The sequence below is a fragment of the Callorhinchus milii genome, unplaced genomic scaffold (genome assembly GCF_018977255.1).
Source record: "Callorhinchus milii isolate IMCB2004 unplaced genomic scaffold, IMCB_Cmil_1.0 Scaffold22, whole genome shotgun sequence".
Taxonomy (NCBI): domain Eukaryota; kingdom Metazoa; phylum Chordata; class Chondrichthyes; order Chimaeriformes; family Callorhinchidae; genus Callorhinchus; species Callorhinchus milii.
Window position 1 is genome coordinate 8,210,535 of NW_024704763.1, and position 25,212 is coordinate 8,235,746.

A 25,212-nucleotide genomic window follows, 5' to 3' on the forward strand; every position below is an offset into this window, starting at 1 on the left:
TGAAGTTCCCATAAAGTTTTATACACTGCCTGTCAAATGTTGACGACATAGTTTTAATTTTTGTGTGAGATAACTCTTGTAAACCCCCATTCCCAGTGCAGCACCTATTTGTTGAGCTGAAATTGTTTGCAAGTACCTGTATCTCTCTTAACCCTTTTCTTCCAACTTGAGGCAACTGAGTCAATCTGCAGCTCTGTATGTTTTACTGCAAACTTTCACCATTTCACCAGCAGAAATCTACATTTGCATACATGAGGGAGAAGGGAATAGAGAGGTTTCGGGAACAGACTCACGTGGAGGTTAAACACCAGCACAGAGTTGATGATCTGTTTCAGTGCTGTACAGTCTAGGTAATTAATTTGTGCACTGTATTAGGGTCGAATGCATCACAGATCTGATGTAATAAAGTTTATTGTCTCCGTGGGAGGGATGCTGGTAGAATTAGGATAATTAGTGTGAGGTTGTAGCGTCTGTCTGAACAGTTAGGAGATTGTACCAACTGTAACACTGCATTTCCAGCATTCAGCCAGCGGAGACCGCTAGAGCATTTACAATTCACTTGTTGAATCAATTTGTTAGAATTCACTGAATTTTCAGAAGCAGAGCTTAACATTGAATCGGCCTAGATTCATGTGAAGAGTGATTTTGATGCTAAAGGTGCATCACAAATGGGCTTTACTTGAAATAAGAGTGGAATATACAAAACCTCCAGCTGGACCATAAAAGCTCCATTGATAGCGATGCAGTTAGAACATGTAAACATTGAAGATTGCCCAGGATCTGCTGAAAAACAAAAGGAAAAACAACATTACAAGACATTACACCAGACTTGCCATCTGGACTCTCTAGTTTTGAAGAGATTAAAGTTGCTCAAGCAAGATACTTCAATAAGATTGGAACACGACAGCTTTTTCATTAAAAGAAATCAACAGATGCAGTAATCGCAACTGTGAAGATGCAGGAAATAGGGGGAGAGAGAGAGAGAGATGGGGACACTTGAGAATTTATGGCTCTGTTAACTGACAAATTGATTTGTCAGACTTCAAATAGACTTTTAAAGCAATGAGCAATCGAGCACTAGTATTGTTGACTTAAAAAAAATGGATGAATTGGTGAACCAGAGAGTTCACTTGTGCCTGCCACGCAGTCTTGAGTTCAGTTGGTGAGTGTTCCTGCTTGATATCCTCATTCCCACTAGAGCTGAGGTTCCCAAACCTCGTCACAGTGAACCTCCCTAAGCCAAGGATAAGAAAACATTGCACCTCCCCACAGTTCTCCAAGGCAACATAAAGTACTGAATATCCCATCTGCCGCCAGAATATGAGCAACAAGTAGAACAGTTACAATAAGTACAGTTACAATAAGAGTATGAGTGTCAGAAGCACCAGTTCTGCTTCACAAAGCCCCTCGGTGCTATCCCACGGCTCTGCCCAAAAAGGAGCACAAATCGCAACTGCCAAAACAACTGCACAAACAATCCAGGAAATCGCAACACCAAACAACTGCAGACCATGTGGGTACATTACCCACCCGTCTAACCCGTCGGTGGGAGGAGTGAGCCTACCTCCTCGCTGTACAAAAGTGGAATTCCGGGTTGCAGCGTGGTTAGGTTATGGTGGGGTTTGGCTGTTACGGGCAGTGCCGTCACAGGGCCTGGCTGTTGGGAGCAGCCGGAACGCTGGGTCAGGCCCACTAAACCCACGTCTGTTGGGAGGCACACAGCCGTTGTCTACCTCAGCACACATCCGCACCCTCTTTCTCCCGCCCCCGGGAACCTGCTCCAGATGATCCCAGGATCCATGGTACAAAGCAAAGCATCCTTCTAAGGGTTGCAAAGAGTGAGCTGTACTAACATTGAGTGCATTCTCCAGAAGTTGTGTCTGAATAGGAAACCAGGTGCTAAATAAAACTGCTCAAGTTATAGCATTAGGTTAGCGACTGGCAAGATAAAAGGTGTCCTAAGTAGATTCAAGACATCCAACGTTATTCATGAAGGTGCTTCCTTTACTTTTCATTATGATTTCTGTTAATGGTAAAACTTTGAAAGTCACTTTATCAGGCCAAACCATGATCTCATAAAGCGCTGTGTCCTGTGCACAGGGTGGAGATAAAGCTTAAACTTGTGTGGGATATAAAAGCAGTTTGTAACTTCAGCTGACATCTTATCTTTGCTTGATTGAATATAATGAGCAGCTGCATTCAAATGGTTGCGGATTGCAGGCTGTTTTTGGCTGCCAATTGTATCCATTTGACTGAACTAATTGAAAGTCAAATAATGTAGTTCTCATCTGGATTGTTACCCTGTGCTCTCCCCATGAGAATGAGAGAATAACGATTCCGTTTGCTTGTCCTTCTAAAACCACACTTGATTGCGAGGTCAGTAGTTCAACACCCAAATGCTTTGATATGTGTTTCTTAAAGTCATTAAGAAACTTCCTTGGAGTTTCCGACCATTTGAAGATCAGTGGGCAAAAGAACAGGATGCGATTTATCAAGAATGTAGTTTTCCTAATCCGTCTTTGACTGATGATCTGTGATGATCTACGTGCTGTATCTTCCAAACCAAATATTTTGAAATATGACATTCTTTGAAATGTTTCAAAAGGATAAAGCACTATAAAAATAAAATGTCTTTACTCATCCTGTATAGATGGAGACAGTGCAAGTGCTGCTGAAGAGCCCCTTTCTGGACCATTTTATTTTGGTTCTCCGAGATATCTGTCAGTTCAACTTCTTCACTGTCCAATGGTTAGGTCCTCAACTGAAACGCTGAAGGTCCCCAGAGGGCCTGGAGTAGATCCTCTGTCTTAAGCAACCGTCAAACATTTGCATCATAGGGTTTAGGGTCTATATTTGTCAATGGCATGAATAGTGGCTCTTGGATCCACTTAAGGGCTTGAGGGATACTCATCTTCATGGAAACAACAGCAAGTTGCATTTATATAGCACCTTTCATGAGGGGTAACGTCTCAGAGAGCTTAACAGTGGCGGAGACCGACACCGAGCTAGAGGGAGGGTGTGTGTGACCATAAGCACAGTTGAAGAGGAAAGTCTTCAGGCGTGATCTGAAAATAGGCAAGGCGAGTTCCAAAGTTTCAGGACGTAAAAGTAGTTTTCCACTCTCCTGTGCAGTACAGCTTGACTACTTAAGATATTGAAGGACAGATTCAGGGCATCTCTCTCCCTGGAGGCATGCACACTGCTTAACTAATTTTGGAGAGTACAGGTTGGCAAGAGCGAAGGCTTGGGGATGCCAACTGTGCTGTGTGTTGGGGTACTGTGGAGTTAGGCAGCTAGAGATCCTAGAACGCTCAGATGAAGTATTGCCTGTCTGTCATCGCCTGTGGCATGTGCAGTTAATGGTCTGATGAAAATTCTCTCTTCATATTTCGTTACAAACCAAAGGCAGTTAGTTGGTTTTATGACCTGAGAAGTGAAAGATGGATATTAATTGAATAGGAACATAATAAATTATAACAAACTATGACTAATTACTCTGTCAGATACTTGAAATGTTGCAAAGTCCTTCAATACTTGATAACAAGCAACATAATAATCTACAATTATTGAGCTGTTCAGACTGGATTTTCTGGCAGGTGATTGACAGAGAAAATCATATTAGATCATATTAATAATAATAATAATCCTTGCATTTGATATAGCGCTTTCACGTCGGGAGTCGTCCCAAAGCGCTTCACAGAACACACTGTAAAGTGAATTGACTGTATATTTGTGGGCGAACGCGGCAGCCAATTGTGCACAGCAATGTCCTACAAACAGTCGTGAATTCAGTGACCAGATTATTATTTTTTAACGTTTATTTGATTCAAGCCGTGGAATCTGAGGTTAGTTTGTCAGAGATTGGAAGTTGACCCCTGAGTTGTCAAGTCAGGTCAATGGCCTTTCCATATTCTTGACATTCGTGCGCAAGGGCGCACTTGACGTATTTGACTGTGTGTTGGGGTACTGTGGAGTTAGGCAGCCACTGTTAAGCTCTCTGAGACGTTCCCCCTCATGAAACACTTGACATTGAAAATGACCAATTTATTATTGTTTTTTGGTTTTGGAGGGATTATTATTAGGCTCTGTGTGGAGTAAGGAAACTTGCCCAAGGTTTCGCCCTCTGCCTGGAATTGAACTCAGGTCTCTCGCTTGCAAAGCGAGTGCTCTAACCACTGAGCTACAGGACTCCAAACAATATTAAACAAGCGTGTAACTTTAGCACGTGTAAATCAACATGGAACTGAATGTTCCATTCATTGTCCTGGACCCTCAACTATCTTTTCTTCCCCACATCCAAGCCATGACCCGCTCTGCCTTCCTTCACCACTGTAACATCGCCCGACTTTGCCACTACCTCACTCCTCAGGCCGCTGAAACTCTGCAGCCTGTGGATGGAGGAATTGTGAAGGCCGAGAAGCAGGGCATTTGCATAGTCAAGCCTGGAGGTGATGAAGGCTGCAGAAAATCCAGATCACTGCAGCTCGTGTCCTCTCCCGCACCAAACTCCGTGACCCCATCGCCCCAATTCTCGCCCAACTCCATTGGCTTCCTATCCTTCAGTTCAAAATCCTGGTCCTCACCTACAAAGCCCTCTATGGCCTCGCCTACATCTGCGACCTCCTAACCCCCTACCAACCCACCTGCTCCCTCTGCTCAGCCTGCTCCGGCCTCTCCACCCCCCGACCCACCCGCCCCACCATTGGTGGGAGAGCCTTCAGCCACTCTGCCCCCAACCTCTGGAATTCCATCCCCCAATCACTCCGCCTCGCCCCTTCCTTAGCCTCCTTCAAGTCCCGCCTCAAAACCCTCCTCTTCCACGATGCCATCAGTCACCCCCCTTCCCCTCCCCTCCTGACCTCAGGTCTGAAATGCTGTATACTGCCCAGCTCCTTGGAACGTCTTCCCTACGTGAAAGGCGCTATACAAATGTAATCTTGTTGTTGTTGTTGTCCTGCTTGGGGAGGACAGGTTTGCAGGACTGTTGGGAGAGAGCGGGTGTGGGATTGGTTTGTACGGCTCTTTTCAAAGAGCCAGCACAGACGTGGTGGATCGAATGGCCTCCTTCTATGCTGTATAATTCTATGATTCCATGAGTCACTTTGTAGCTCAAAGCCATCTATTATTTGGAACTAATTTAAACTAAACTCACAATCCAGGGTAGTCCTGCAGGTGTGCTGCAGTGTCATGGGTGCCGTCGTTCAGATGAGACATTGAATTGAGGCCCCAGTTCAGGTGGACGTTAAAGATTCCCATGGCACTATTTGAAAAGAGTTTGAATGCGGACAACACCCAACTCTATCTCTATGCCTCCACGCTCTATTCCAGGACCTCTGTTGTCCTGATGGATGAGAGCCAATTTTCTCCAGTTGAATAATAACTGGCCTTCCTGTTTGGCTCCTGCCAGTGCCTCCTCAGCTCAGGCGTTGATAGCATCACTATTCATGGATGCACTCTCCAACTCACTGAGCCAGTACGGAACCCTGGTTCGACCCTCAACTGACTTTTAAACACCACATGCATTGCCATCCATGATCTGTCCTGCGGTTGATTTAATGTAAATGGCCCAAGAATGGGTGCAGTGACTATGCCAAAGAGCTGTTCGAAATATTAGAAGCTTCTCTTTGCTGTTGGTGCAATAGGTCACCTGGTTTTCTGCTTATTTCCATTGTATTGAAATAAGTACTGAACGAATTTGCATAATTCCAAGGATCTGATAAACATAATGCTTAGCCACAATTTTCTTCTGTGTTCTGTGCAATTGTTTTCCCTTGTCGGTCTTCTACTGATCATTTTTGGGAAGTGCCAAACTACCAGCTCAATTGCCTATCTTCTTTCTCCTCTTCTGAAACTTTGATTTGGTTTTCCACAGGTGCCAAGTTCCTATTCACATGTCAACATACACCATGACTGTCAGGAAGGGAGGGAAGTAGAGGTAGCATTACAATTCAACAACAACAAGATTCCATTTATAAAGCGCCTTTCACGTCAGGAGGACGTCCCAAGGCGCTGCACAGTTGGGTCATGACCCGAGCAGGGGGGAAATGGTCAGGGTGAGGGGAGGGAAGGGAGGGAGGGAGCGAGGAGGGGGGAAATGGTCAGGGTGAGGGGAGGGAAGGGAGGGAGCGAGGAGGGGGAAGAGAGTCGAGAGGGGAGCTGAAGGCACGGTCAAAGAGAAAGGTTTTGAGACCGGCCTTGAAGGAGGAAAGGGAGGAGGCGGCGAAGGCACTGGGGGATGGAGTTCCAGAGCCTCGGGGCTGAGAGGCTGAAGGCGGTTGGGGCGGGGGACGTGGAGCAGTCCGGAGCCAGAGGAACGGAGGGTACGGGCAGGTAGGTAGGGGGATAGTAGGTTGGAGAGGTAGGAGGGAGCAAGGCCGTGAATGGCCTTGTAGGTGAGGATGAGGATCTTGAAATCAATCCTCTGGGGGATGGGGAGCCAGTGGAGGCGAGCGAGGGTGGGAGTGATGTGGTCCCGAAGCCTGGTGCGGGACAGTACACGAGCTGCAGAGTTCTGAATGACCTGCAGTGTGGAGGGAGGTGGCGGGAAGGCCGGCGAGGAGAGAGTTCCCATAGTCCAGCCTTGAGGTGACAAAGGCGTGGACCAGGGTTTCAGCAGCGTGAGGGGTGAGGTAGTGCCGTAGTCTGGCGATGTTCCGGAGGTGATGGAAGGCGGTGCCAGTTGTGGTGCGGATGTGAGGGAGAAAGGACAGCTCAGGGTCGAACAAAACGCCGAGGTTCCTGACTGGCTTTGAGAGGTGGAGAGTGCAGCCTTGGATGCTGATGGTGTCAGCGCCTGAGGTGCGGAGGCGCTGACGTGAGCCAATCAGGAGGGCCTCGGTTTTTCGCACGTTGAGCTGAAGAAAGTTGTCTCTCGTCCAGGACTCGATGTCGGACAGGCAGCTGTCAGGACATCGGTGGTCGTGGAGTTGAGAGTAGAGGAGGAAAGGTAGAGTTGGGTGTCATCCGCATACATGTGGAAGTTAACTCCATGTCTGCGGATGATGTCACCGAGGGGGAGCATATAGAGGGTGAAGAGGAGGGGACCGAGGACAGAGCCCTGAGGGACACCACATGAGACAGTGGCGGGGGTGGAGGAGAAGCCATTCGTCGAGACAAAGTGAAGACGGTGAGAAAGGTACGACCTAAACCATTCAAGGACAGTGCCTTGAAGGTTGAGGTGGGAGGACAAGCGGTGGAGTAGGATAGCGTGGTCGACCGTATCGAATGCTGCCGATAGGTCGAGGAGGACGAGGAGACAGAGGGAGCCCTGGTCACAGATGGTCAGGATATCATTGGTGACCTTGACCAGGGCAGTTTCTGTGCTATGGGCAGCACGGAAACCTGACTGAAGGGGTTCAAAAAGAGAATGGGTGGAAAGGAAAGAGCGCAGTTGGGAGGCGACAACTCTTTCCAAGACCTTGGAGAGAAAGGGGAGGTTGGAGATGGGCCGGTAGCTTGATAGCTGCGACGCATCAAGGGAGGGTTTTTTCAGGGTGGGCGTGATGATGGCAGTTTTTAATGGAATGGGGACAGAGCCAGAGGAGAGGGACAGGTTGATGATGTCAGTGATATGTGGGGCAAGAAAGTGGAGCTGGGAGATAAGGAGTGGAGTGGGGATGGGGTCAAGGGAGCAGGTGGTTGGTTTTAGGGATAGGATGAGTTCAGTGACAGAGGGTGGGGAAACGGGTACGAAGGTGTGTAGGGGAGGATGGGTAGGAGTCGGAGTGTGGGAGGGAAGGGGTGGGTGGTGGGTGGAAGTTGGAGGGGAAGTGACCGCGGAGCGGATTCCCTTGATCTTGGATTCAAGGAAATCCAGCATCTCCTCGCAGTGAAGGTTGGAGGAGATGACCTGCGCGGGGTGGCGGGGGGGACGGAGGACGGAGGACGGAATTCACCTCAATCCTGTCTACATATACGTACTGAATAATAATCATTGAATTTGAGATAGCACCTTATCACATCGTCAAGATATCTCAAAACGCATCACAGGATATACTGTAAAGTGTATTTTTGCGACAAAATCACTTTTAAGGCGCACATCAGGAGCAGGAATCATGGCTGACCAGTCTATAGCCCATCTCGTCCATCATCTACAATGCAGTTTTAACTAGTTAAATTCTAGCAGTTACCTCTGAGGCCCTCAAGCTCTTGTCCACCTGCATCGAATATTCTCCAGAATTAGGTACCCAAGGAGAGCGTGCACATTCCATTCCAGGCAGAGGCACATTTCCACAGATAGGTGGTATAAATATGGTATTTTTCACAGGTTTCCTCAGGTAGGTGGAACTCCTAATCTAATTTTAGATACTCTTAAAAGCATTTGTTGGATTTTCACTAGGTACCCAAAAAAAAGTATTTCTCTTATTCTATTATATCTTATTCTGAAAGAATCCAGGAAATCTCAGAGACCTAGATTTCATATCATTTTCCTGCTCCTTATAAGTGATGCTTTTATTTCTGCAAACAAGGATGTGCAAACAAGGATGCATTAGGCCACTAAATACATACAGTCATTGCACTTAACAGTACATCCTATGAAGCGATTGGGTCATTCTCCCGATGTGAAAAGCGCTACATTATTGTTATTTGCTATCAGAGGTACAGAAATACAAGGAGATTGTTTTCACAGATTCTAACTTAAGCGCGCCAAGATTTTACCCTGCGTGAAAGGCGATATATAAATACAAGTTGTTTTTGTAGGTTTCTACAACAACAACAACAAGATTCCATTTATAAAGCGCCTTTCACGTCAGGAGGACGTCCCAAGGCGCTGTACAGTTGGGTCATGACCCGAGCAGGGGGGAAATGGTCAGGGTGAGGGGAGGGAGGGAGCAAGGAGGGGGGAAATGGTCAGGGTGAGGGGAGGGAAGGGAGGGAGCGAGGAGGGGGAAGAGAGTCGAGAGGGGAGCTGAAGGCACGGTCAAAGAGAAAGGTTTTGAGACCGGCCTTGAAGGAGGAAAGGGAGGAAGCAAGGCGAAGGCACTGGGGGATGGAGTTCCAGAGCCTGGGGGCTGAGAGGCTGAAGGCCCGACCACCGATGGTAGGGCGGTTGGGGCGGGGGACGTGGAGCAGACCGGAGCCAGAGGAACGGAGGGTACGGGCAGGTAGGTAGGGGGATAGTAGGTTGGAGAGGTAGGAGGGAGCAAGGCCGTGAATGGCCTTGTAGGTGAGGATGAGGATCTTGAAATCAATCCTCTGGGGGATGGGGAGCCAGTGGAGGCGAGCGAGGGTGGGAGTGATGTGGTCCCGAAGCCTGGTGCGGGACAGTACACGAGCTGCAGAGTTCTGAATGACCTGCAGTGTGGAGGGAGGTGGCGGGAAGGCCGGCGAGGAGAGAGTTCCCATAGTCCAGCCTTGAGGTGACAAAGGCGTGGACCAGGGTTTCAGCAGCGTGAGGGGTGAGGTAGTGCCGTAGTCTGGCGATGTTCCGGAGGTGATGGAAGGCGGTGCCAGTTGTGGTGCGGATGTGAGGGAGAAAGGACAGCTCAGGGTCGAACAAAACGCCGAGGTTCCTGACTGGCTTTGAGAGGTGGAGAGTGCAGCCTTGGATGCTGATGGTGTCAGCGCCTGAGGTGCGGAGGCGCTGACGTGAGCCAATCAGGAGGGCCTCGGTTTTTCGCACGTTGAGCTGAAGAAAGTTGTCTCTCGTCCAGGACTCGATGTCGGACAGGCAGGCTGTCAGGACATCGGTGGTCGTGGAGTTGAGAGTAGAGGAGGAAAGGTAGAGTTGGGTGTCATCCGCATACATGTGGAAGTTAACTCCATGTCTGCGGATGATGTCACCGAGGGGGAGCATATAGAGGGTGAAGAGGAGGGGACCGAGGACAGAGCCCTGAGGGACACCACATGAGACAGTGCGGGGGGTGGAGGAGAAGCCATTCGTCGAGACAAAGTGAAGACGGTGAGAAAGGTACGACCTAAACCATTCAAGGACAGTGCCTTGAAGGTTGAGGTGGGAGGACAAGCGGTGGAGTAGGATAGCGTGGTCGACCGTATCGAATGCTGCCGATAGGTCGAGGAGGACGAGGAGACAGAGGGAGCCCTGGTCACAGATGGTCAGGATATCATTGGTGACCTTGACCAGGGCAGTTTCTGTGCTATGGGCAGCACGGAAACCTGACTGAAGGGTTCAAAAAGAGAATGGGTGGAAAGGAAAGAGCGCAGTTGGGAGGCGACAACTCTTTCCAAGACCTTGGAGAGAAAGGGGAGGTTGGAGATGGGCCGGTAGCTTGATAGCTGCGACGCATCAAGGGAGGGTTTTTTCAGGGTGGGCGTGATGATGGCAGTTTTTAATGGAATGGGGACAGAGCCAGAGGAGAGGGACAGGTTGATGATGTCAGTGATATGTGGGGCAAGAAAGTGGAGCTGGGAGATAAGGAGTGGAGTGGGGATGGGGTCAAGGGAGCAGGTGGTTGGTTTTAGGGATAGGATGAGTTCAGTGACAGAGGGTGGGGAAACGGGTACGAAGGTGTGTAGGGGAGGATGGGTAGGAGTCGGAGTGTGGGAGGGAAGGGGTGGGTGGTGGGTGGAAGTTGGAGGGGAAGTGACCGCGGAGCGGATTCCCTTGATCTTGGATTCAAGGAAATCCAGCATCTCCTCGCAGTGAAGGTTGGAGGAGATGACCTGCGCGGGGTGGCGGGGGGGACGGAGGAGTCGGGTTGTGGTGGAAAACAGTAGCCTGGGGTTGTTCTTCGCCTCCAGGATTATCCTGGAGTAGAAGGACGACTTGGCCGAGGCTAGAGTGGAGCGGTAAATTTTGAGGAGGTCCAGCCAGATTTGTCGGTGGACCGTTAGGCCAGATGTTGCTATTGGAGATAAGCTGAAGTGATCTGTCTGTGAGCTGATATAGACTCGATGGGCTGAATGCCCTCCTTCTACGCTGTAGATTTCTACGTTTACCATTTCGAAAACTGGTTGTAGTGAATTTGCAAAATGTTCTAGGAGACGGACTGGGCTTGTGCCACAGAGCAGAGGGATGATAAGCTGCATGTGATTAATGAGGATTGTTGAGCACTTGATCAAGCTATTTAAATCGTATTCATATATGCACGATTAGAATAGTGCTGGGAGCATGATTGTGGAGGTTCGCTCTTGACCAATATTCTGCAGCTTATGACTCGTCCAAAGCATGACATCTCCCAATGCAACACACCCTAGCATGGAGTGTCAGCCTGGACTGTGAGTTCAAAGTCCAGACATGTAGCCTGAGCCCACAACATCTGAGCCAGAAGCAAGAGTCCTACTTCCTGAGCCAGGCTGAAACCGAGGTTATCGAAGGTTAATTAAACAAGAATATTTTAAATCGGTTGATTTCTCCCTTGAAGACGATGACTGAAGATAGAAAAATTCTGCCAAAACAAGAGCCCAGTGTTACACTAATGGATAGTAATAACAGTATTGGGTATCAGAGCAGTAATTTGTCCACAAGACCATAGTTGCACTTCAAAACACTGAATTTCTATACACCATTGTTATCTAAACCAAAGCATGTATCTGCTTCGCCCAGCATTGCGTGTGTCAAGGATTACTTGGTATCTATTGCTGAAAGAGTTGATAAGCATCGCTCATAGACCCATTTCGCATCTATTTGCTGTGTGATAGGAGCATTTTCTCTTGTGTTTTTGGGTGTCTCACTGAATAGATAACATGAATCTTTATCAATCAGAATCAAGTGCAGTCGGCTGGCTTTGACACCATTGGCTTTGACAGCTAATCTATGTTGCACATTGCAGCCTGAAGAGCATTGGAATGAAAAGACCTTTCTTGTCCATTTGGCTGATCCCAAAGTCTCAAAAACAAGTTGTGCGCTACTCTGTCTCGGACCTCCATTTGCCAAACAGCTGTCTAATTTCTTTGGAATTTGCTTCCCTATCTTCCTTCACAATCTGTACTGGCTCCCTGGGTCGCCTATTCCACAAATTCACTGCTCTCAAGTCATTAAATCGGAACTGTCTGTTCACCTTCCATCTGCGGAGGGGAGCGCTTGTCCATTATTCTAGACTCTTTGACTGGGTTAAACACAGAATGATCTTGACTTCACTACATCAGCGTTGTGCTTGCTGGACTCTCCAGCTCTACACAAAATGCTTTACAGGGAGGAAAACATAGTAGAATTAAATGGTAACACTTGTATGTTCCCTACAGGCAAGTCAAGACGTTTGTATCTTTCACCATCCAAGAGTCGCTCCAAATTGCTCTCCTCTTTTTCAAGGCACATTTCAAAACATACTTTTGTCATCTTTCCTCTCCCCACCCTGCTTGGCTTCCACTCCCAGCTCGGTGCCCGTCCAGCACTTGTGAAGTGCATGGAGATGTCCTCCCAACATGATGCTATATAAGTGTAAATTGTATTGTTTCTGATAGCATCAAATGAGCAGATTTCACTGATCTGCAACCTTCGTAATAAGTCAAGCCTGCAGTGTCATTAATTCTTTCCGTTTCTCCCCCCCACCCCCTCTCCATCACAGACTTGCGTTGTCCGAGCCTGGGATATGAAGAGGCCACTGCTGTTCTGCCCGGCCATGAATACAGCAATGTGGGAGCATCCCATTACAGCAACGCAGATTGAAACACTGAAATGCTTTGGTTATATTGAAATCCCGTGCATTGCAAAGAAACTAGCGTGTGGAGATGAAGGTTGGTGATAACAACAACAAATTACATTTCTATAGTGCTTTTTATGTCGAGAGGAAGTTCCAGGACGCTGGACATCCTAAGGCATCCCATTTCATCATCATAATATGGTCCTGTAGCTCACTGGTTAGAGCCCTTACCTCACAGAAGACCTGGGTTTGATTCCCGGCAGGGCGATACGTTGGGCAAGTTTCCTTACTCCACACATCTCTGTTTACCTAGCAGTAAGTAGGAACTCAGTTGTTAGTCAGTTGGCGGATCGCTTTTCCGATGGTAATAATTCATTCAAAATAAATAAAAATAAATCGGTCACTTCAATCCACGACTGTTTGTAGGACGCTGCTGTGCGCGATTGGCTGCCACGTTTCGCCAACAAAATATATAGTCAATTCACCTTACACTATATCCTGTGAAGCGCTTTGAGACATCTCGAAGACGTGATAAAGCGCTGTATCAAATGCAAGGATTATTATTGTTGTATGTATTGGTACAAAGTCTATCCCACAGTTTCGTTTCTCGGAGGTGACATTCCGGCTGCCTTCTCCTGCATTAAGATTCGCAAATGCCATTTTCAGCCCTCGGAGTATTAAGAATAACAAAAACTGCCATTTACAATTTGAAAATCAAAATTCTTTAAAAAAGTCACCCGCACGCAGTTGAAATCTTGCACAACATCAGCTGACAGATAAGACAAGCCTGGCCCAGCTGTTTCCAATGCAACCTGTTAAGGTGTTAAGATCTAAATTCAGATTTCAGATGTTCGAAATTCAAAAATCCATAATAATAATAACCCCTGTGTTTTTTATACTGTTATCTCATTAAGTGCCGCAAGACACTTCACAACAAATTGATTGTATTTGTTAGGTGAACATCACAGCCAATTTGTGCACAGCAGTGACCCAGATACATCCAATTAATAATTGAAGGTTTTGGGCAGAATACCAGTGGAAACTCCCTTCCCTCTTCAAATAGCCAGGAGGCAGAGAAGCAAAAGAAAGGAGATTTGGAAAAAGGAAAGAAGCAAAAAAATTAAGAGGACTGCAGGCTAAACTTAGCAAATGCAAGGATTATTATTATTATTAACATTATGAAGGATGCAGATAGTGACATGAGCTCTTTAACATCCACCTGAATATGCAGGTAAGGCCTTAGTTTGAAGTCACATTTGAAGGACGGCACCTCCAACGATGCAGCCCACTCGTACTTTGTACTGGGGTGTCAGCTTGACCATATCCTCCACATAGGACTTGACCTGGAAACTGCTGATTCAAAGGCGAGAGCTCTACCAACTGAAATTTGGAACATCTCAATCGCATCACAATTAATCCAAATATTTTATTTATCAGCTAACATTGTACAAGATTTCAATCATGTTTGGGGAACTTTTTGAAAGAACCAGAGCTTTTATTTTCCAATTACAATTCTGAGTGTTGACTTGCAATTCTTAACCCGCACAAAACCTTTCTGATTTTCCAGTAATTTGAAGAATAGTGAAGATTAATGCCACGGTAACTTCAGTCTGCTGGGAATATAGATGCTTCTAGAAAAGAATTATACTAATAATCCTTGCATTTGATGTAGCGCCTTATCACGTCATTGACACGTCTCAAAGTGCTTCACTGCAAAGTGTAGTGATTGTATATTTTTGAAGCAAAACGCCCACACAATTCAGAGGAACAAAGGGAGTAAACATTGTTTTCTAACTGGGCGCTTTCAAATCCTGTCAGCTTAACTGTGTTACCTTCAAATAAGTTATCATTCTACTTAGCTTTTACATAAAGTAAGAAAGATTAATTTAAAGATTTATTAAGGAAATTACAATTAAAGACTTCAGATGGTTAGCAGGAAGGCTCGACACATTAAATTCTAGTGTTTTCAGTTATGATAAGCCTGCAGCCATCATGTTGAAAGTGTTTAAATTGCTTAGAACTTCAAGAAAGTTCTCTGTAGCATCAACAGATTTATTTTTTTACTCTGTCTCAGAGGGTGTGGGCGATGTTGGCGGTGATTATTGCCCTGAGTGGGTGGTAGTGCAGTCTGTGTGGTGATGTCGCTCCCACCATGGTATTGGGTGAGGAGTTTCAGGCTTGTGGAGTCCTATAGCTTAATGATAAGAGCACTTGCCTCGCAAGTGAGAGACCTGGGTTTGATTCAAGGTGGGGCTAAACTTTAGGCAAGTTTCCTCACTCCTCACGCCTCTGTTTACCTAGCAGTAAATAGGAAACTGATTGTTAGACAATTGGCAGATCGCTTTTCCGTGGGTAATAATCCCTTCAAAAAAATAGTAATAATGTAGTCACTCAATCCACAACTGTTTATGGGACACTGCTGTGCGCAATTGGCTTCCGCTTTTCATCCAGAAAGTATACAGTCAATTCACTTTAGCATATATTCTGTGAAGCACCTTGAGATATCTCAAAGACATGATAAATAAATAATAATCCTTGCATTTGATATAGTGCTTTTCAAGTCTTTGATTCACTCTTTCAAATGAATTGACTATATATTTATGGGCGAAACGCAGCAGCCAATTGTGTACAGCAATGATAAGGTGCTATATCAAATGCAAAGATTTTTATTATTATTATTGTTGTTGTAACCCAGTGATGATGAAGGAACGCTGATATAAGCCTCCGTCATGATGGGGAGTGCCTGGAAGGGGCACGTGGAGATGGTGGTGTCCCCATTGATACCACTGTCTTCCTGTACGGTGGAGGTCACAGGGCTACGAGATGATGCAGTACTTTCTGGACACGATACGTCCTCAACCACAAAGGGTCAGTGAAAGAGAGAATGAATTGACCTGAGTATTATTCCCCTGTGGTCAAAGTGGTAGTCGCGTGATAATTGTCAACGTTGAGCTATCTTAGATTCACTTTCCCTCCAGTTTATCTGCAGCTACTTGTATTTATAATCTGCCTTTCATGTATAAGATTATCTCTCGGTCTTAACAGAAATACACAAGTGATCTTGAAAGCAGTGAGATGGGTGGTGAGGCTGAGCAGTTTTGCAAGAGCGTAACAGAGGGCTGAGGTGTGGTGGCTCCAAGTGCTTGTGACATTATTGATTCATTTATTTGGCAGAATATTGAGACACTTGAGAATTTCAGCCATTAAAAATAGGCCCCTACTTGCTCTAATGATGAATTATTCTAAAATGTTAATAATAGTAGTTGGCTTCACGTGTTAATTTTATTTCAGAACGGAAATGAAAATCAGATCCATTTTTAAAATTCCACTAACGCCCAGTGCAAGGATTATTGTTATTGTATTATTATTCAACCCCATATGGGTGTTAGGAATAGAATAGGCACAGTATTCTTAAGGGCAATGGCTGACTTGCGGTCAGAATACAAACATTGTCACTGGCATGTATCAAAGCATTGTACTAACAGGTGAATTTTAACGGGAATTTATGTACCTAACAATACAGTCTTATTCTTGTGGGTCCAAGTGAGGAAAAGCAGCCTCTGAACATGCAAACATTTTCCAATGCAAATGTTATGGCATATTTAATAAGGAAAAGAGGTTTGTCCAATGCAAATCCAAATGTGCAGCTGATAAGCTATCAAGTCTCAACAGTTAACAATACTGAGTTGTGTAGCTTGGTGATTACAGCATTCGCCTTGCAAGGAGAGGACCTAGGTTTGCTTCTCGGTCAGGTGCGAAAACTTAGGCAAGTTTCCTTATTCCACCTCTCTCTACCTAGCAGTAAGTAAGAACCTGCTTGTTGGTCGATTGGCGGATCGCTTTTCCTGGGGTAATAATCCCTTAAATAACAACAACTTGCACTTATATAACGCCCTCCACTCAGGGTAGTGTCTCAGAGCAACGTAACACAGGGTAGCATCTCAGTAAATAAATGTTGTCACTCAGTCAGTTTTTGGGACTTTACTATGCACAACTGGCTGCCATGTTTCACACATAAAGTAGCATCCACTTTACAATATTATCTGTAAAATTCTTTGACACGTCCCATTGACATAATAAGGCGCTACATCACATGCAAGGCTTAGTATTATTAGTTTATTATTAATAATAATGCTTGCATTCGATGTAGGGTTAGGCATTTCAGAGGAGTGTTTCAGAAAGTTGGGGCAACAAAAAAGGAAAGGAAGAACGCGGGGGAGGGAAGGCTGAGGAGGGGAGCGAGAGTGGACTTCGGGCCTCGGGAAGGAGGACATGGAAAAAGAGAAACTTTAGGGGAGGGAAGGAGAGACGCTCTGTATAAAACAAAATAACTTGTTTGAACCTGTGTTCAGTGTTTGCAGCAATGGTATTGTGAATGCGCTGGTATTCAGTGTGCCACAACAACTTATATTTACTGTATATAGCACCTTTCACCTACGTAGTGTCTTGGGAGTGCCTAACAGTGGCGGGGCCTTGACGCTGACCCGGGAGATGGGAGAGGTGACTGTAGGAACGGTCGGAGAGGAAGGTCCTCAAGTGAGAACTGGAGGAGGGGGCAAGGTAGAGGGATTGAGACTGAGAGTTCTGTAGTTTCTGGTAGAAGTGACTGAAAGCATGGCCGCCAATGATGGAACGTAGGATATAAGGAAGGGGATGAGGGATGTGCAGGATGATGGACCCAACTAAATAAAGGGGCGGGTAACAGAGTAGGATATAAGCAGGTCAGAGAGTTAATGGAGTATCAGGGAATGAAGTGGTTTGTTTGCGTGTGTGAGGATCTTATAACTAATCCTTTCTGCAATAGTGGAGCCTGGCAAGGACTGGGATGGTGGGGGCGTGGATTAGGACCCAGTGACAGAGTTTTGAGTTAATTCTCAACTATCCTTTCTACCCCACATCTGCGCCTTGACCCGTTCTGCCTGCCCCCACCTCCGCAACGTCGCCTGGCTCCGACACTGTCTCACACCGCAGACTGCCAAAACCATCATACATGCCTTCATTACTTCGAGGCTCAACTATGCAAACTCATTGTTTGTCGGCCTCTCCAATTCTCCCTCCACAGGCTGCAGATCATCCAGAACCGTGTCTTCCCCCGCACCAGGCTATCACCCCCATCCTTGCTCAACTCCACCGGCTTCCCATCACACAGAGTTCAAGATCCTGGTCCTCATCTTCAAACCCTCCGCGGTCTTGTTCCCCGCTAGCTCTCCGACCTCCTAACCGCCTACTATCCTGTTCGCTCCGTCCACTCAGCGGCCTCCAGCCTGCTTCATGTACCCGGCCTCGCTTGCCCCACTATTGGTGGGTGGGCCTTCTGCCATCTGCCCCCATCCTGCAGTCCCTCCACCTCACCCCCTCCCTCACCACCTTAAAGACCCATCTCAAGATCCTCCTCTTCAACCGTACTATCAGTCTCCCTGCTTCCCCCTCTGCCCTCCACCCTCCCCCACCCCCAGCTCGGGTCCGAAACTCTGTCTGTCCAGAGCCTTGGGACGTCTTTTCAACTTGAAACACACTATACAAATGTAATTTTGTTGTTGTTGCTGTTGTTAATCGGACGTTATGAATGGTGGGAGCTGGGGAGACTGTCGAGGAGAGCATTGAGAGATAAATCAAGACAGGAGGTGATGAATGCTTGAATAAGGGTTTCAGTTGTGTTGGATATGAGACCACAGTGTACAGAAAGAGACTCGAGCTCTGTGAAGAAGAGCATTTCACTACATAAATAGTAATGTAAATCCTTTCTATATATAAACATTGTAATGGCAGCAGCACTGTTTAATGTATATGTCTTTCCCAGAAGCTAAGGTGTGCTGGATTAATCCCACTTAACATCCTCAAACATTCATAAACCACTCTACTCTCCCTGGTTATTATTCTCGTGATCATAAGAAACTGGCTGGTGCATTCACCTAAAATTACAGTCACTTACATTTGATAGCAATTCCCTCTGAAACACTTTTGCCGTATTTAATTTTATTTAGTGAACTGCTGCCTCCAAAGATGATCAACATGTGTGTGTGCATGTGTGTAATCTCGTCTAATGACTCAATTTTAGTTATTGTCAGAAGATATCTGTGCTCATCTCCAATATTTGAAAGTTAAGACAATTAAAATTGTTTCGATTAAAGTTATACTGTACAGTGTTGGTTGCTTAACTGTATGTCAGCAAGCATTAAGCATTGTACAAGGTATGGGCAGAATATACATTTATATTGTGACATGAAGAGAATCGTTTCGAGGCAAATAAAGTCCAAAAGGTTAGTTGCCTCACCCCAAAACATTATGCAAATTTTTAATGCAAATTAATTTAATATTCGAATCGGATGACTATCCAATAGATAGCTGACGCGGGTCGGTTATATCCTCAATTTCCTTCTAGTTGGCTAGGATTCCTAAATGAGCTTTGCATGTACTTGTCTTATACACAGTTCAGGAGAACATTCTGTTTCCAATGTGTAATAATATAAGAAGATAAATGCTGGACGAAAAAAAAACAATGTCCATCTAGTTCTCCTTCCACCTTCCTGGCGCTTGCATGAACATTTGTCCCAAACTGCCTACCGATGTACTATCCCATACTGTTATTTCCTCAAAGAAAACAATCTAATCTGTGTTCTTAAAATACAATGTACTACTACAACAACAACAACTTGCATTTATATAGCCAGGGGAAGGGGACTTTAAGCAGGATCAAAAAGGAAGGTTTTTAGGCGGGATTTGAGTGGGGAGGGAGGGTGCAAGGCGGAGGGATTGAAGGAGAGAGTTCCAGAGTTTCGGGGCATAGTGGCTGAATGCACGGCCACCGATAGCAACAACAAGACAGTTCCTTTACATCTGCCTGAATACCAAGGCAGACGGAAGCTAAATTAATAACAAATATGTGAACAGAGGGGGGAGTGGATTATCCTAAAATCGTACACTGTCACATCAATCACATTATTCCAGCATCTTTCAGTGAAGAGTCTGAGATGAATTAATTCAGATTTGATTTAACATGTGGAATGGCTCGAGCTGTCCACTTGACGAAATATTCCATTGAAAATATGCAGTAACCGGCCACAAACAGCCAGATGGTGTGAGTGCAGTGGGAGGCTTCCATACTCTGTATCTCAGTCATTCTAGATCTACTCAATAAGACATCGCATCATGTACTCCAGCTGTAAAAGACAGTTGTCGCGGAGATGATTGCAGGCTAGAGAAACCGTTAGCGTAGAGAGGTTGTCGAGGGATAGCAGTCAAATCGCTGCCTGTCATTTTTCGCCCAGAATTTTCAGGGAGCAAATTTGTGAAGTATTCTGATGTGTGTTGGATCAGAAATTCCAAGAATTGTTTGGCAGACACTTTAAGGCGTCCCAACCAGTTTATGAAATTTGCTGCAGTTCAGCTCAATAGAGAAAATGCATCTGACTCTCTCGGCTGTTCAGAGTTGAAACAAAAGAGGGGAACTTGGGGTGGGGAAAAGATATATTTTGTAAAATGCAGCAGATCTGTGACCAACTGGATGGTCTATTGCTGAGAAGAGCAGCAACTTGTTTGAACATCTCCCAAGTGCTTCACAAAGAGCTTGCAGGATGTGCCTGGTGTTTTCAGCTGCTATTTGTATCCTCCTTCACAGTCCATTTCAGCAATATCCTCAACCACAGCTCGAGTCTGTTATCTGTACGTCCGAGCCTGGGACCGGCTTAAGAGCTTAGCAGTTGAGATGGCTAATGTACAGAGTTACCAATGTTGGCATTGTTTGTCGGGGTGGGGGAGGTAAGTGTAAATACTGAACCAGCTCCAATGTGATGTACTTGGCAATGAATGTCAGCATTGAGTCAGTCATCTGGTGTGATGAGTTGTCCGGATGCTAAGTCAGGCAGGTCTGCACTCTCCAGAGCACTACTGATGACAGCTACCTGGCTTGTCTGGCTCATTGTCAGACTCTATCAATGTAAAGCCCTCCGTGCATGAAGGGCCCTATGTAAATGCAAATTGTATTGAGCGCTCTGAGACACGACCCTGCGTGGAGGGCACTATATAAGTGCAAGTTGTTGTTGTCAGCAGGGCTAGGAAAGACTCTTCCCACGCACCCCATATTAACCCTCCAAGCCAAAGATCTAACAGGTAGAGTGGTCCTAACTGGATAAGCAGCAAGAAGCTAGCGAGACAGTGCGCTCTGAAAGCTATAATATAATAATACTCGCATTTGCTATACCTCCTTTTCACATCTTCGAGACGTCTCAAAGCGCTTCACAGAATATACCGTACAGCGAATTGACTGCTTCAGTTTTATCTGGTTAAACCTCCAGCAATCACCCCAATACACCCTCTGGATGAGGATCCCAAGTCTTGGCTCTCACCAACTTCCACCTAATACGCCTGAATTCAAGTTGCGGGGTGCGTCCCGACAGGGAGAGAGTGCGCATTCCATTCCAGACGCGGGAATTTCCAAATGTGGGTAACATAACGTGTGGAACTCTAGGAAAGGTTTCGATACTCCTGAAGCACAGTGATTGCTTTCAGCATGTGTCAGGCATTCGACTGACCCAAAAATATTTTTTCTCAACTTCCAGTTTTCTCTTGCAACAGATCCGCTCATTTTCTCAGCTTGCTCTTGTGTTTTCCTGTCTGAGTTCGGAGCAGCATGTTTTTAACTCTGTGTCATAATACTGGTCTTGTTTTGCACATTCGGGGATGTGACCTTGTACTTTGTTGGCCAACTGCTGTATTTTGTTTGTGTTTTAGGTTATGGCGCAATGGCAGAGGTGTGCACAATCGTAGAGAAGGTTGAGGAATGCCTGCAGCAACGTTTTCCTGCAGCAAATCAGGATGAACCTTGAAAAAAATACATTCTTTTATTCTTATTCGGAATGGCATCCTACATTGTACTCACAGCATCGGTCTTGAGTTCTTCCCCTTAATTGGGAGAAACGTGGAATTGTTTTGCAATTCAGTCGATTTGCAGTTAATGGAACTACAGTACTGGGATTCACATCGATTCTTTCTTAGCAGCTGAAGGGCACCAGATCGACAGTCAGCCTTTAAATACACAAAGTACTGACTTGTGACTCATGCTGCCAGCATCGTTTTGCAGCTGGATAATCCCGAGAAATATCGCAGAGGTGACTGAGCATTCCCACATCACTGGTACAAGGCCCCACAGAGCCTTTTAGCTTTCCTCTTTCCCTCTGACATCAGATGCTTTCAACACCGTCATGAATCTCGCCTGGTTAATTTCACTCATGTTCTAGCCCAACCATCGCATGTGCGTGGTTGACAAATGGTCCATGGTTAAATTTTAATATCAGAGCAAGTATTGGACTTTTTAGCGGCTTGGGACGTCCTCCCGAGCTGAAAGGCGCTTTACAAATATAATTTTGTATTGTATTTTGTATTGTTTAGCTTGGACGTGTTTGGCAGTCTGGAGGCCGGCCTGATCCAGGCGTATTGTGATGGATTTATTGCACTACGACTGTTCCTTACATTTATTTGCATCTCCACAGCTGTTATCATTTACCCGCATCGCTACTCTGGCGAGTCATTGCATTGTTGGAGCATGAGGCGAGCTCCTGAAAGTCCTGCCATGCGTTGTTTCCCACGTTACTGGCGCTCAAATTTTCTACAACAAACTTACAAAGAATTGCCTTTTTTTTAATGGATATTTATGACCCAAAGATCAGGCGCTGAGGTTAAAATAATCCATCTAAAATGGCTGTGCACTTCATTTATCCATATAAATTACCTCTACATCACAAAGTAAAATGAAGCCAGAGTCTCAGTATTTTTTTTAAAAAGAGTAATGCACAAAGTGCCCTTTTGTTTCTTCCTCTCCCACTGCCCCCGCCCCTGAACGATGGCTCAGCAAATTTATTCTGTGAGCTGCTAAACCATGCCAACTAGGAAGTTGTTGGGTCAAGTGCAATATACAAGCTGAGTTAGAAAATTTCAGAGCCGGGTAGACAGCTTGTGCGTTTCAATCGGCTTCAGTAGCCTGAGTCAAGAAAGAGAAATCAGGCAGCGTTCCCGTTCCTGATTGCTATCTAATGACATCTCCGCCCCTCCCAACCCCCAGAAGGCGATTGTGTGTGAAATTTACAGTACAACAGTACAGAACTGCAATACGAATTTACATTGATATAGCACCTTTCACATCAGGACTTCCCAAGCCACTGAGCAGTCCAGGGTTTGACCCGAGCTGAGGGTTGTGGGGTGGGGGGGACAGATGATCGAAGGAGCGGTCAATGAGGAAGGTCTTGAGGCTGACCTTGAACGAGGCGAGGCAATCTACACCAATATCAGGCCTGAATAATTTGCGTACATTTCTCTCTGGCATAACAACAACAACAAGAAGATTCCATTTATAAAGCGCCTTTCACGTCAGGAGGACGTCCCAAGGCGCTGCACAGTTGGGTCATGACCCGAGCAGGGGGGAAATGGTCAGGGTGAGGGGAGGGAAGGGAGGGAGCGAGGAGGGGGAAGAGAGTCGAGAGGGGAGCTGAAGGCACGGTCAAAGAGAAAGGTTTTGAGACCGGCCTTGAAGGAGGAAAGGGAGGAAGCGGCGAAGGCACTGGGGGATGGAGTTCCAGAGCCTCGGGGCTGAGAGGCTGAAGGCCCGACCACCGATGGTAGGGCGGTTGGGGCGGGGGACGTGGAGCAGACCGGAGCCAGAGGAACGGAGGGTACGGGCAGGTAGGTAGGGGGATAGTAGGTTGGAGAGGTAGGAGGGAGCGAGGCCGTGAATGGCCTTGTAGGTGAGGATGAGGATCTTGAAATCAATCCTCTGGGGGATGGGGAGCCAGTGGAGGCGAGCGAGGGTGAGGGTGAGGGCGAGGGTGAGGGCGAGGGTGGGAGTGATGTGGTCCCGAAGCCTGGTGCGGGACAGTACACGAGCTGCAGAGTTCTGAATGACCTGCAGTGTGGAGGGAGGTGGCGGGAAGGCCGGCGAGGAGAGAGTTCCCATAGTCCAGCCTTGAGGTGATGAAGGCGTGGACCAGGGTTTCAGCAGCGTGAGGGGTGAGGTAGTGCCGTAGTCTGGCGATGTTCCGGAGGTGATGGAAGGCGGTGCCAGTTGTGGTGCGGATGTGAGGGAGAAAGGACAGCTCAGGGTCGAACAGAACCCCGAGGTTCCTGACTGGCTTTGAGAGGTGGAGAGTGCAGCCTTGGATGCTGATGGTGTCAGCGCCTGAGGTGCGGAGGCGCTGACGTGAGCCAATCAGGAGGGCCTCGGTTTTTCGCACGTTGAGCTGAAGAAAGTTGTCTCTCGTCCAGGACTCGATGTCGGACAGGCAGCTGTCAGGACATCGGTGGTCGTGGAGTTGAGAGTAGAGGAGGAAAGGTAGAGTTGGGTGTCATCCGCATACATGTGGGAGTTAACTCCATGTCTGCGGATGATGTCACCACAGGGGGAGCATATAGAGGGTGAAGAGGAGGGGACCAAGGACAGAGCCCTGAGGGACACCACATGAGACAGTGCGGGGGGTGGAGGAGAAGCCATTTGTGGAGACAAAGTGAAGACGGTGAGAAAGGTACGACCTAAACCATTCAAGGACAGTGCCTTGAAGGTTGAGGTGGGAGGACAAGCGGTGGAGTAGGATAGCGTGGTCGACCGTATCGATATAACCCTTGTTCAGTAATGTTTTGCTATTTATCTTATATCATCTATGGATGTTACAGTAGATTAACTTATTCTTAATTTAGATGTTTGATCACTGAGAACTCATATGATCTGTTACAGCAGCGCTGATATGCTGTACATATTCTGACCCCCAACGTCTATTTCCATTAATTTATATCTTTCGTTTATTTTAAATCCTTCACATATTTTAATCCTTGAGTAGTGCAATAATGAAACCATCTCAAACACACGTTCTCACATTTTATTGTTTCTTCACATTTTCTTACAACTAACATCAAAGATAACATTTAACCCTCAGAGCTACAACCGATGGTGATAGATCGATGCTTGATCCCCTGTGGTTAACCTGTAACATCCCACAAATAGATGCTAAACAAGTGACCAATTTTTATCCGACCAGAAAACCCGGAGAAAGACATCTTTTTCAAATCATACCATGGGATCTTTGATGTCTATTTAAACGGTCAGACGGGACCTCGGTTTAATAGCTCACCTGAAAGACGGCACCTCCAACAATCCAGCGCTTTCCCCAGCACTGCACTGCAGTGTCAGCCTAGACACTGAGCTCACATGGCACTTGAACCCACAAGCTTCTGACACGAGAGGGTGAGAGTCCAACCAACTGAGCCAGGCTGACACGAGGAAGCAGAGGAAAGAAATCTCATTGAATTGCTTTGGGATTCACGACTAACAGGCACTCCACTAAGGCGCTTAATTTGATTTCAGGTCAGTTAGCTCTAGGAGCATAACACAATATACCAATTGTAGCTTTCAGAAAATTATTTAATATTCATGTAAACCACTATATGACGAAAGCACTTGCATTTTCTACAAGTTTCTCAGAAAACAAGGTTGTACTGTATTACAAAGCAGCATGGAAGAGAGTGGGTGGGGGTTGGGGATGTGGGGAACAACCACATATTCCCACACACTAAATGGGCACATTTATCCACCCACTTATAATGAGCACTGTATTCTACCAGTTAGAGAATGCAATGAAATACATTATATTAAAGAATGCAATTTAGAAAGTAGTGAAACTGCCCTTTG

General features: G+C 46.3%; 1 protein-coding gene across 2 annotated transcripts in view; it reads left to right on the plus strand.

Annotated features, from left to right (window-relative positions):
- Window positions 1-22,293, plus strand: part of ppcdc (phosphopantothenoylcysteine decarboxylase) — a 46,167-nt gene extending 23,874 nt beyond the window's left edge. For both annotated transcript variants that reach the window (XM_007909429.2, XM_007909439.2), the window contains 2 exons: window positions 12,468-12,636; window positions 21,273-22,293. In XM_007909429.2, the coding sequence (XP_007907620.1) occupies window positions 12,468-12,636; window positions 21,273-21,367 (264 nt within the window). In that variant the 3' untranslated portion in view covers window positions 21,368-22,293. The remainder of the gene's footprint in view (window positions 1-12,467; window positions 12,637-21,272) is intronic.
- The last annotated feature ends 2,919 nt before the right edge of the window (window positions 22,294-25,212 follow it).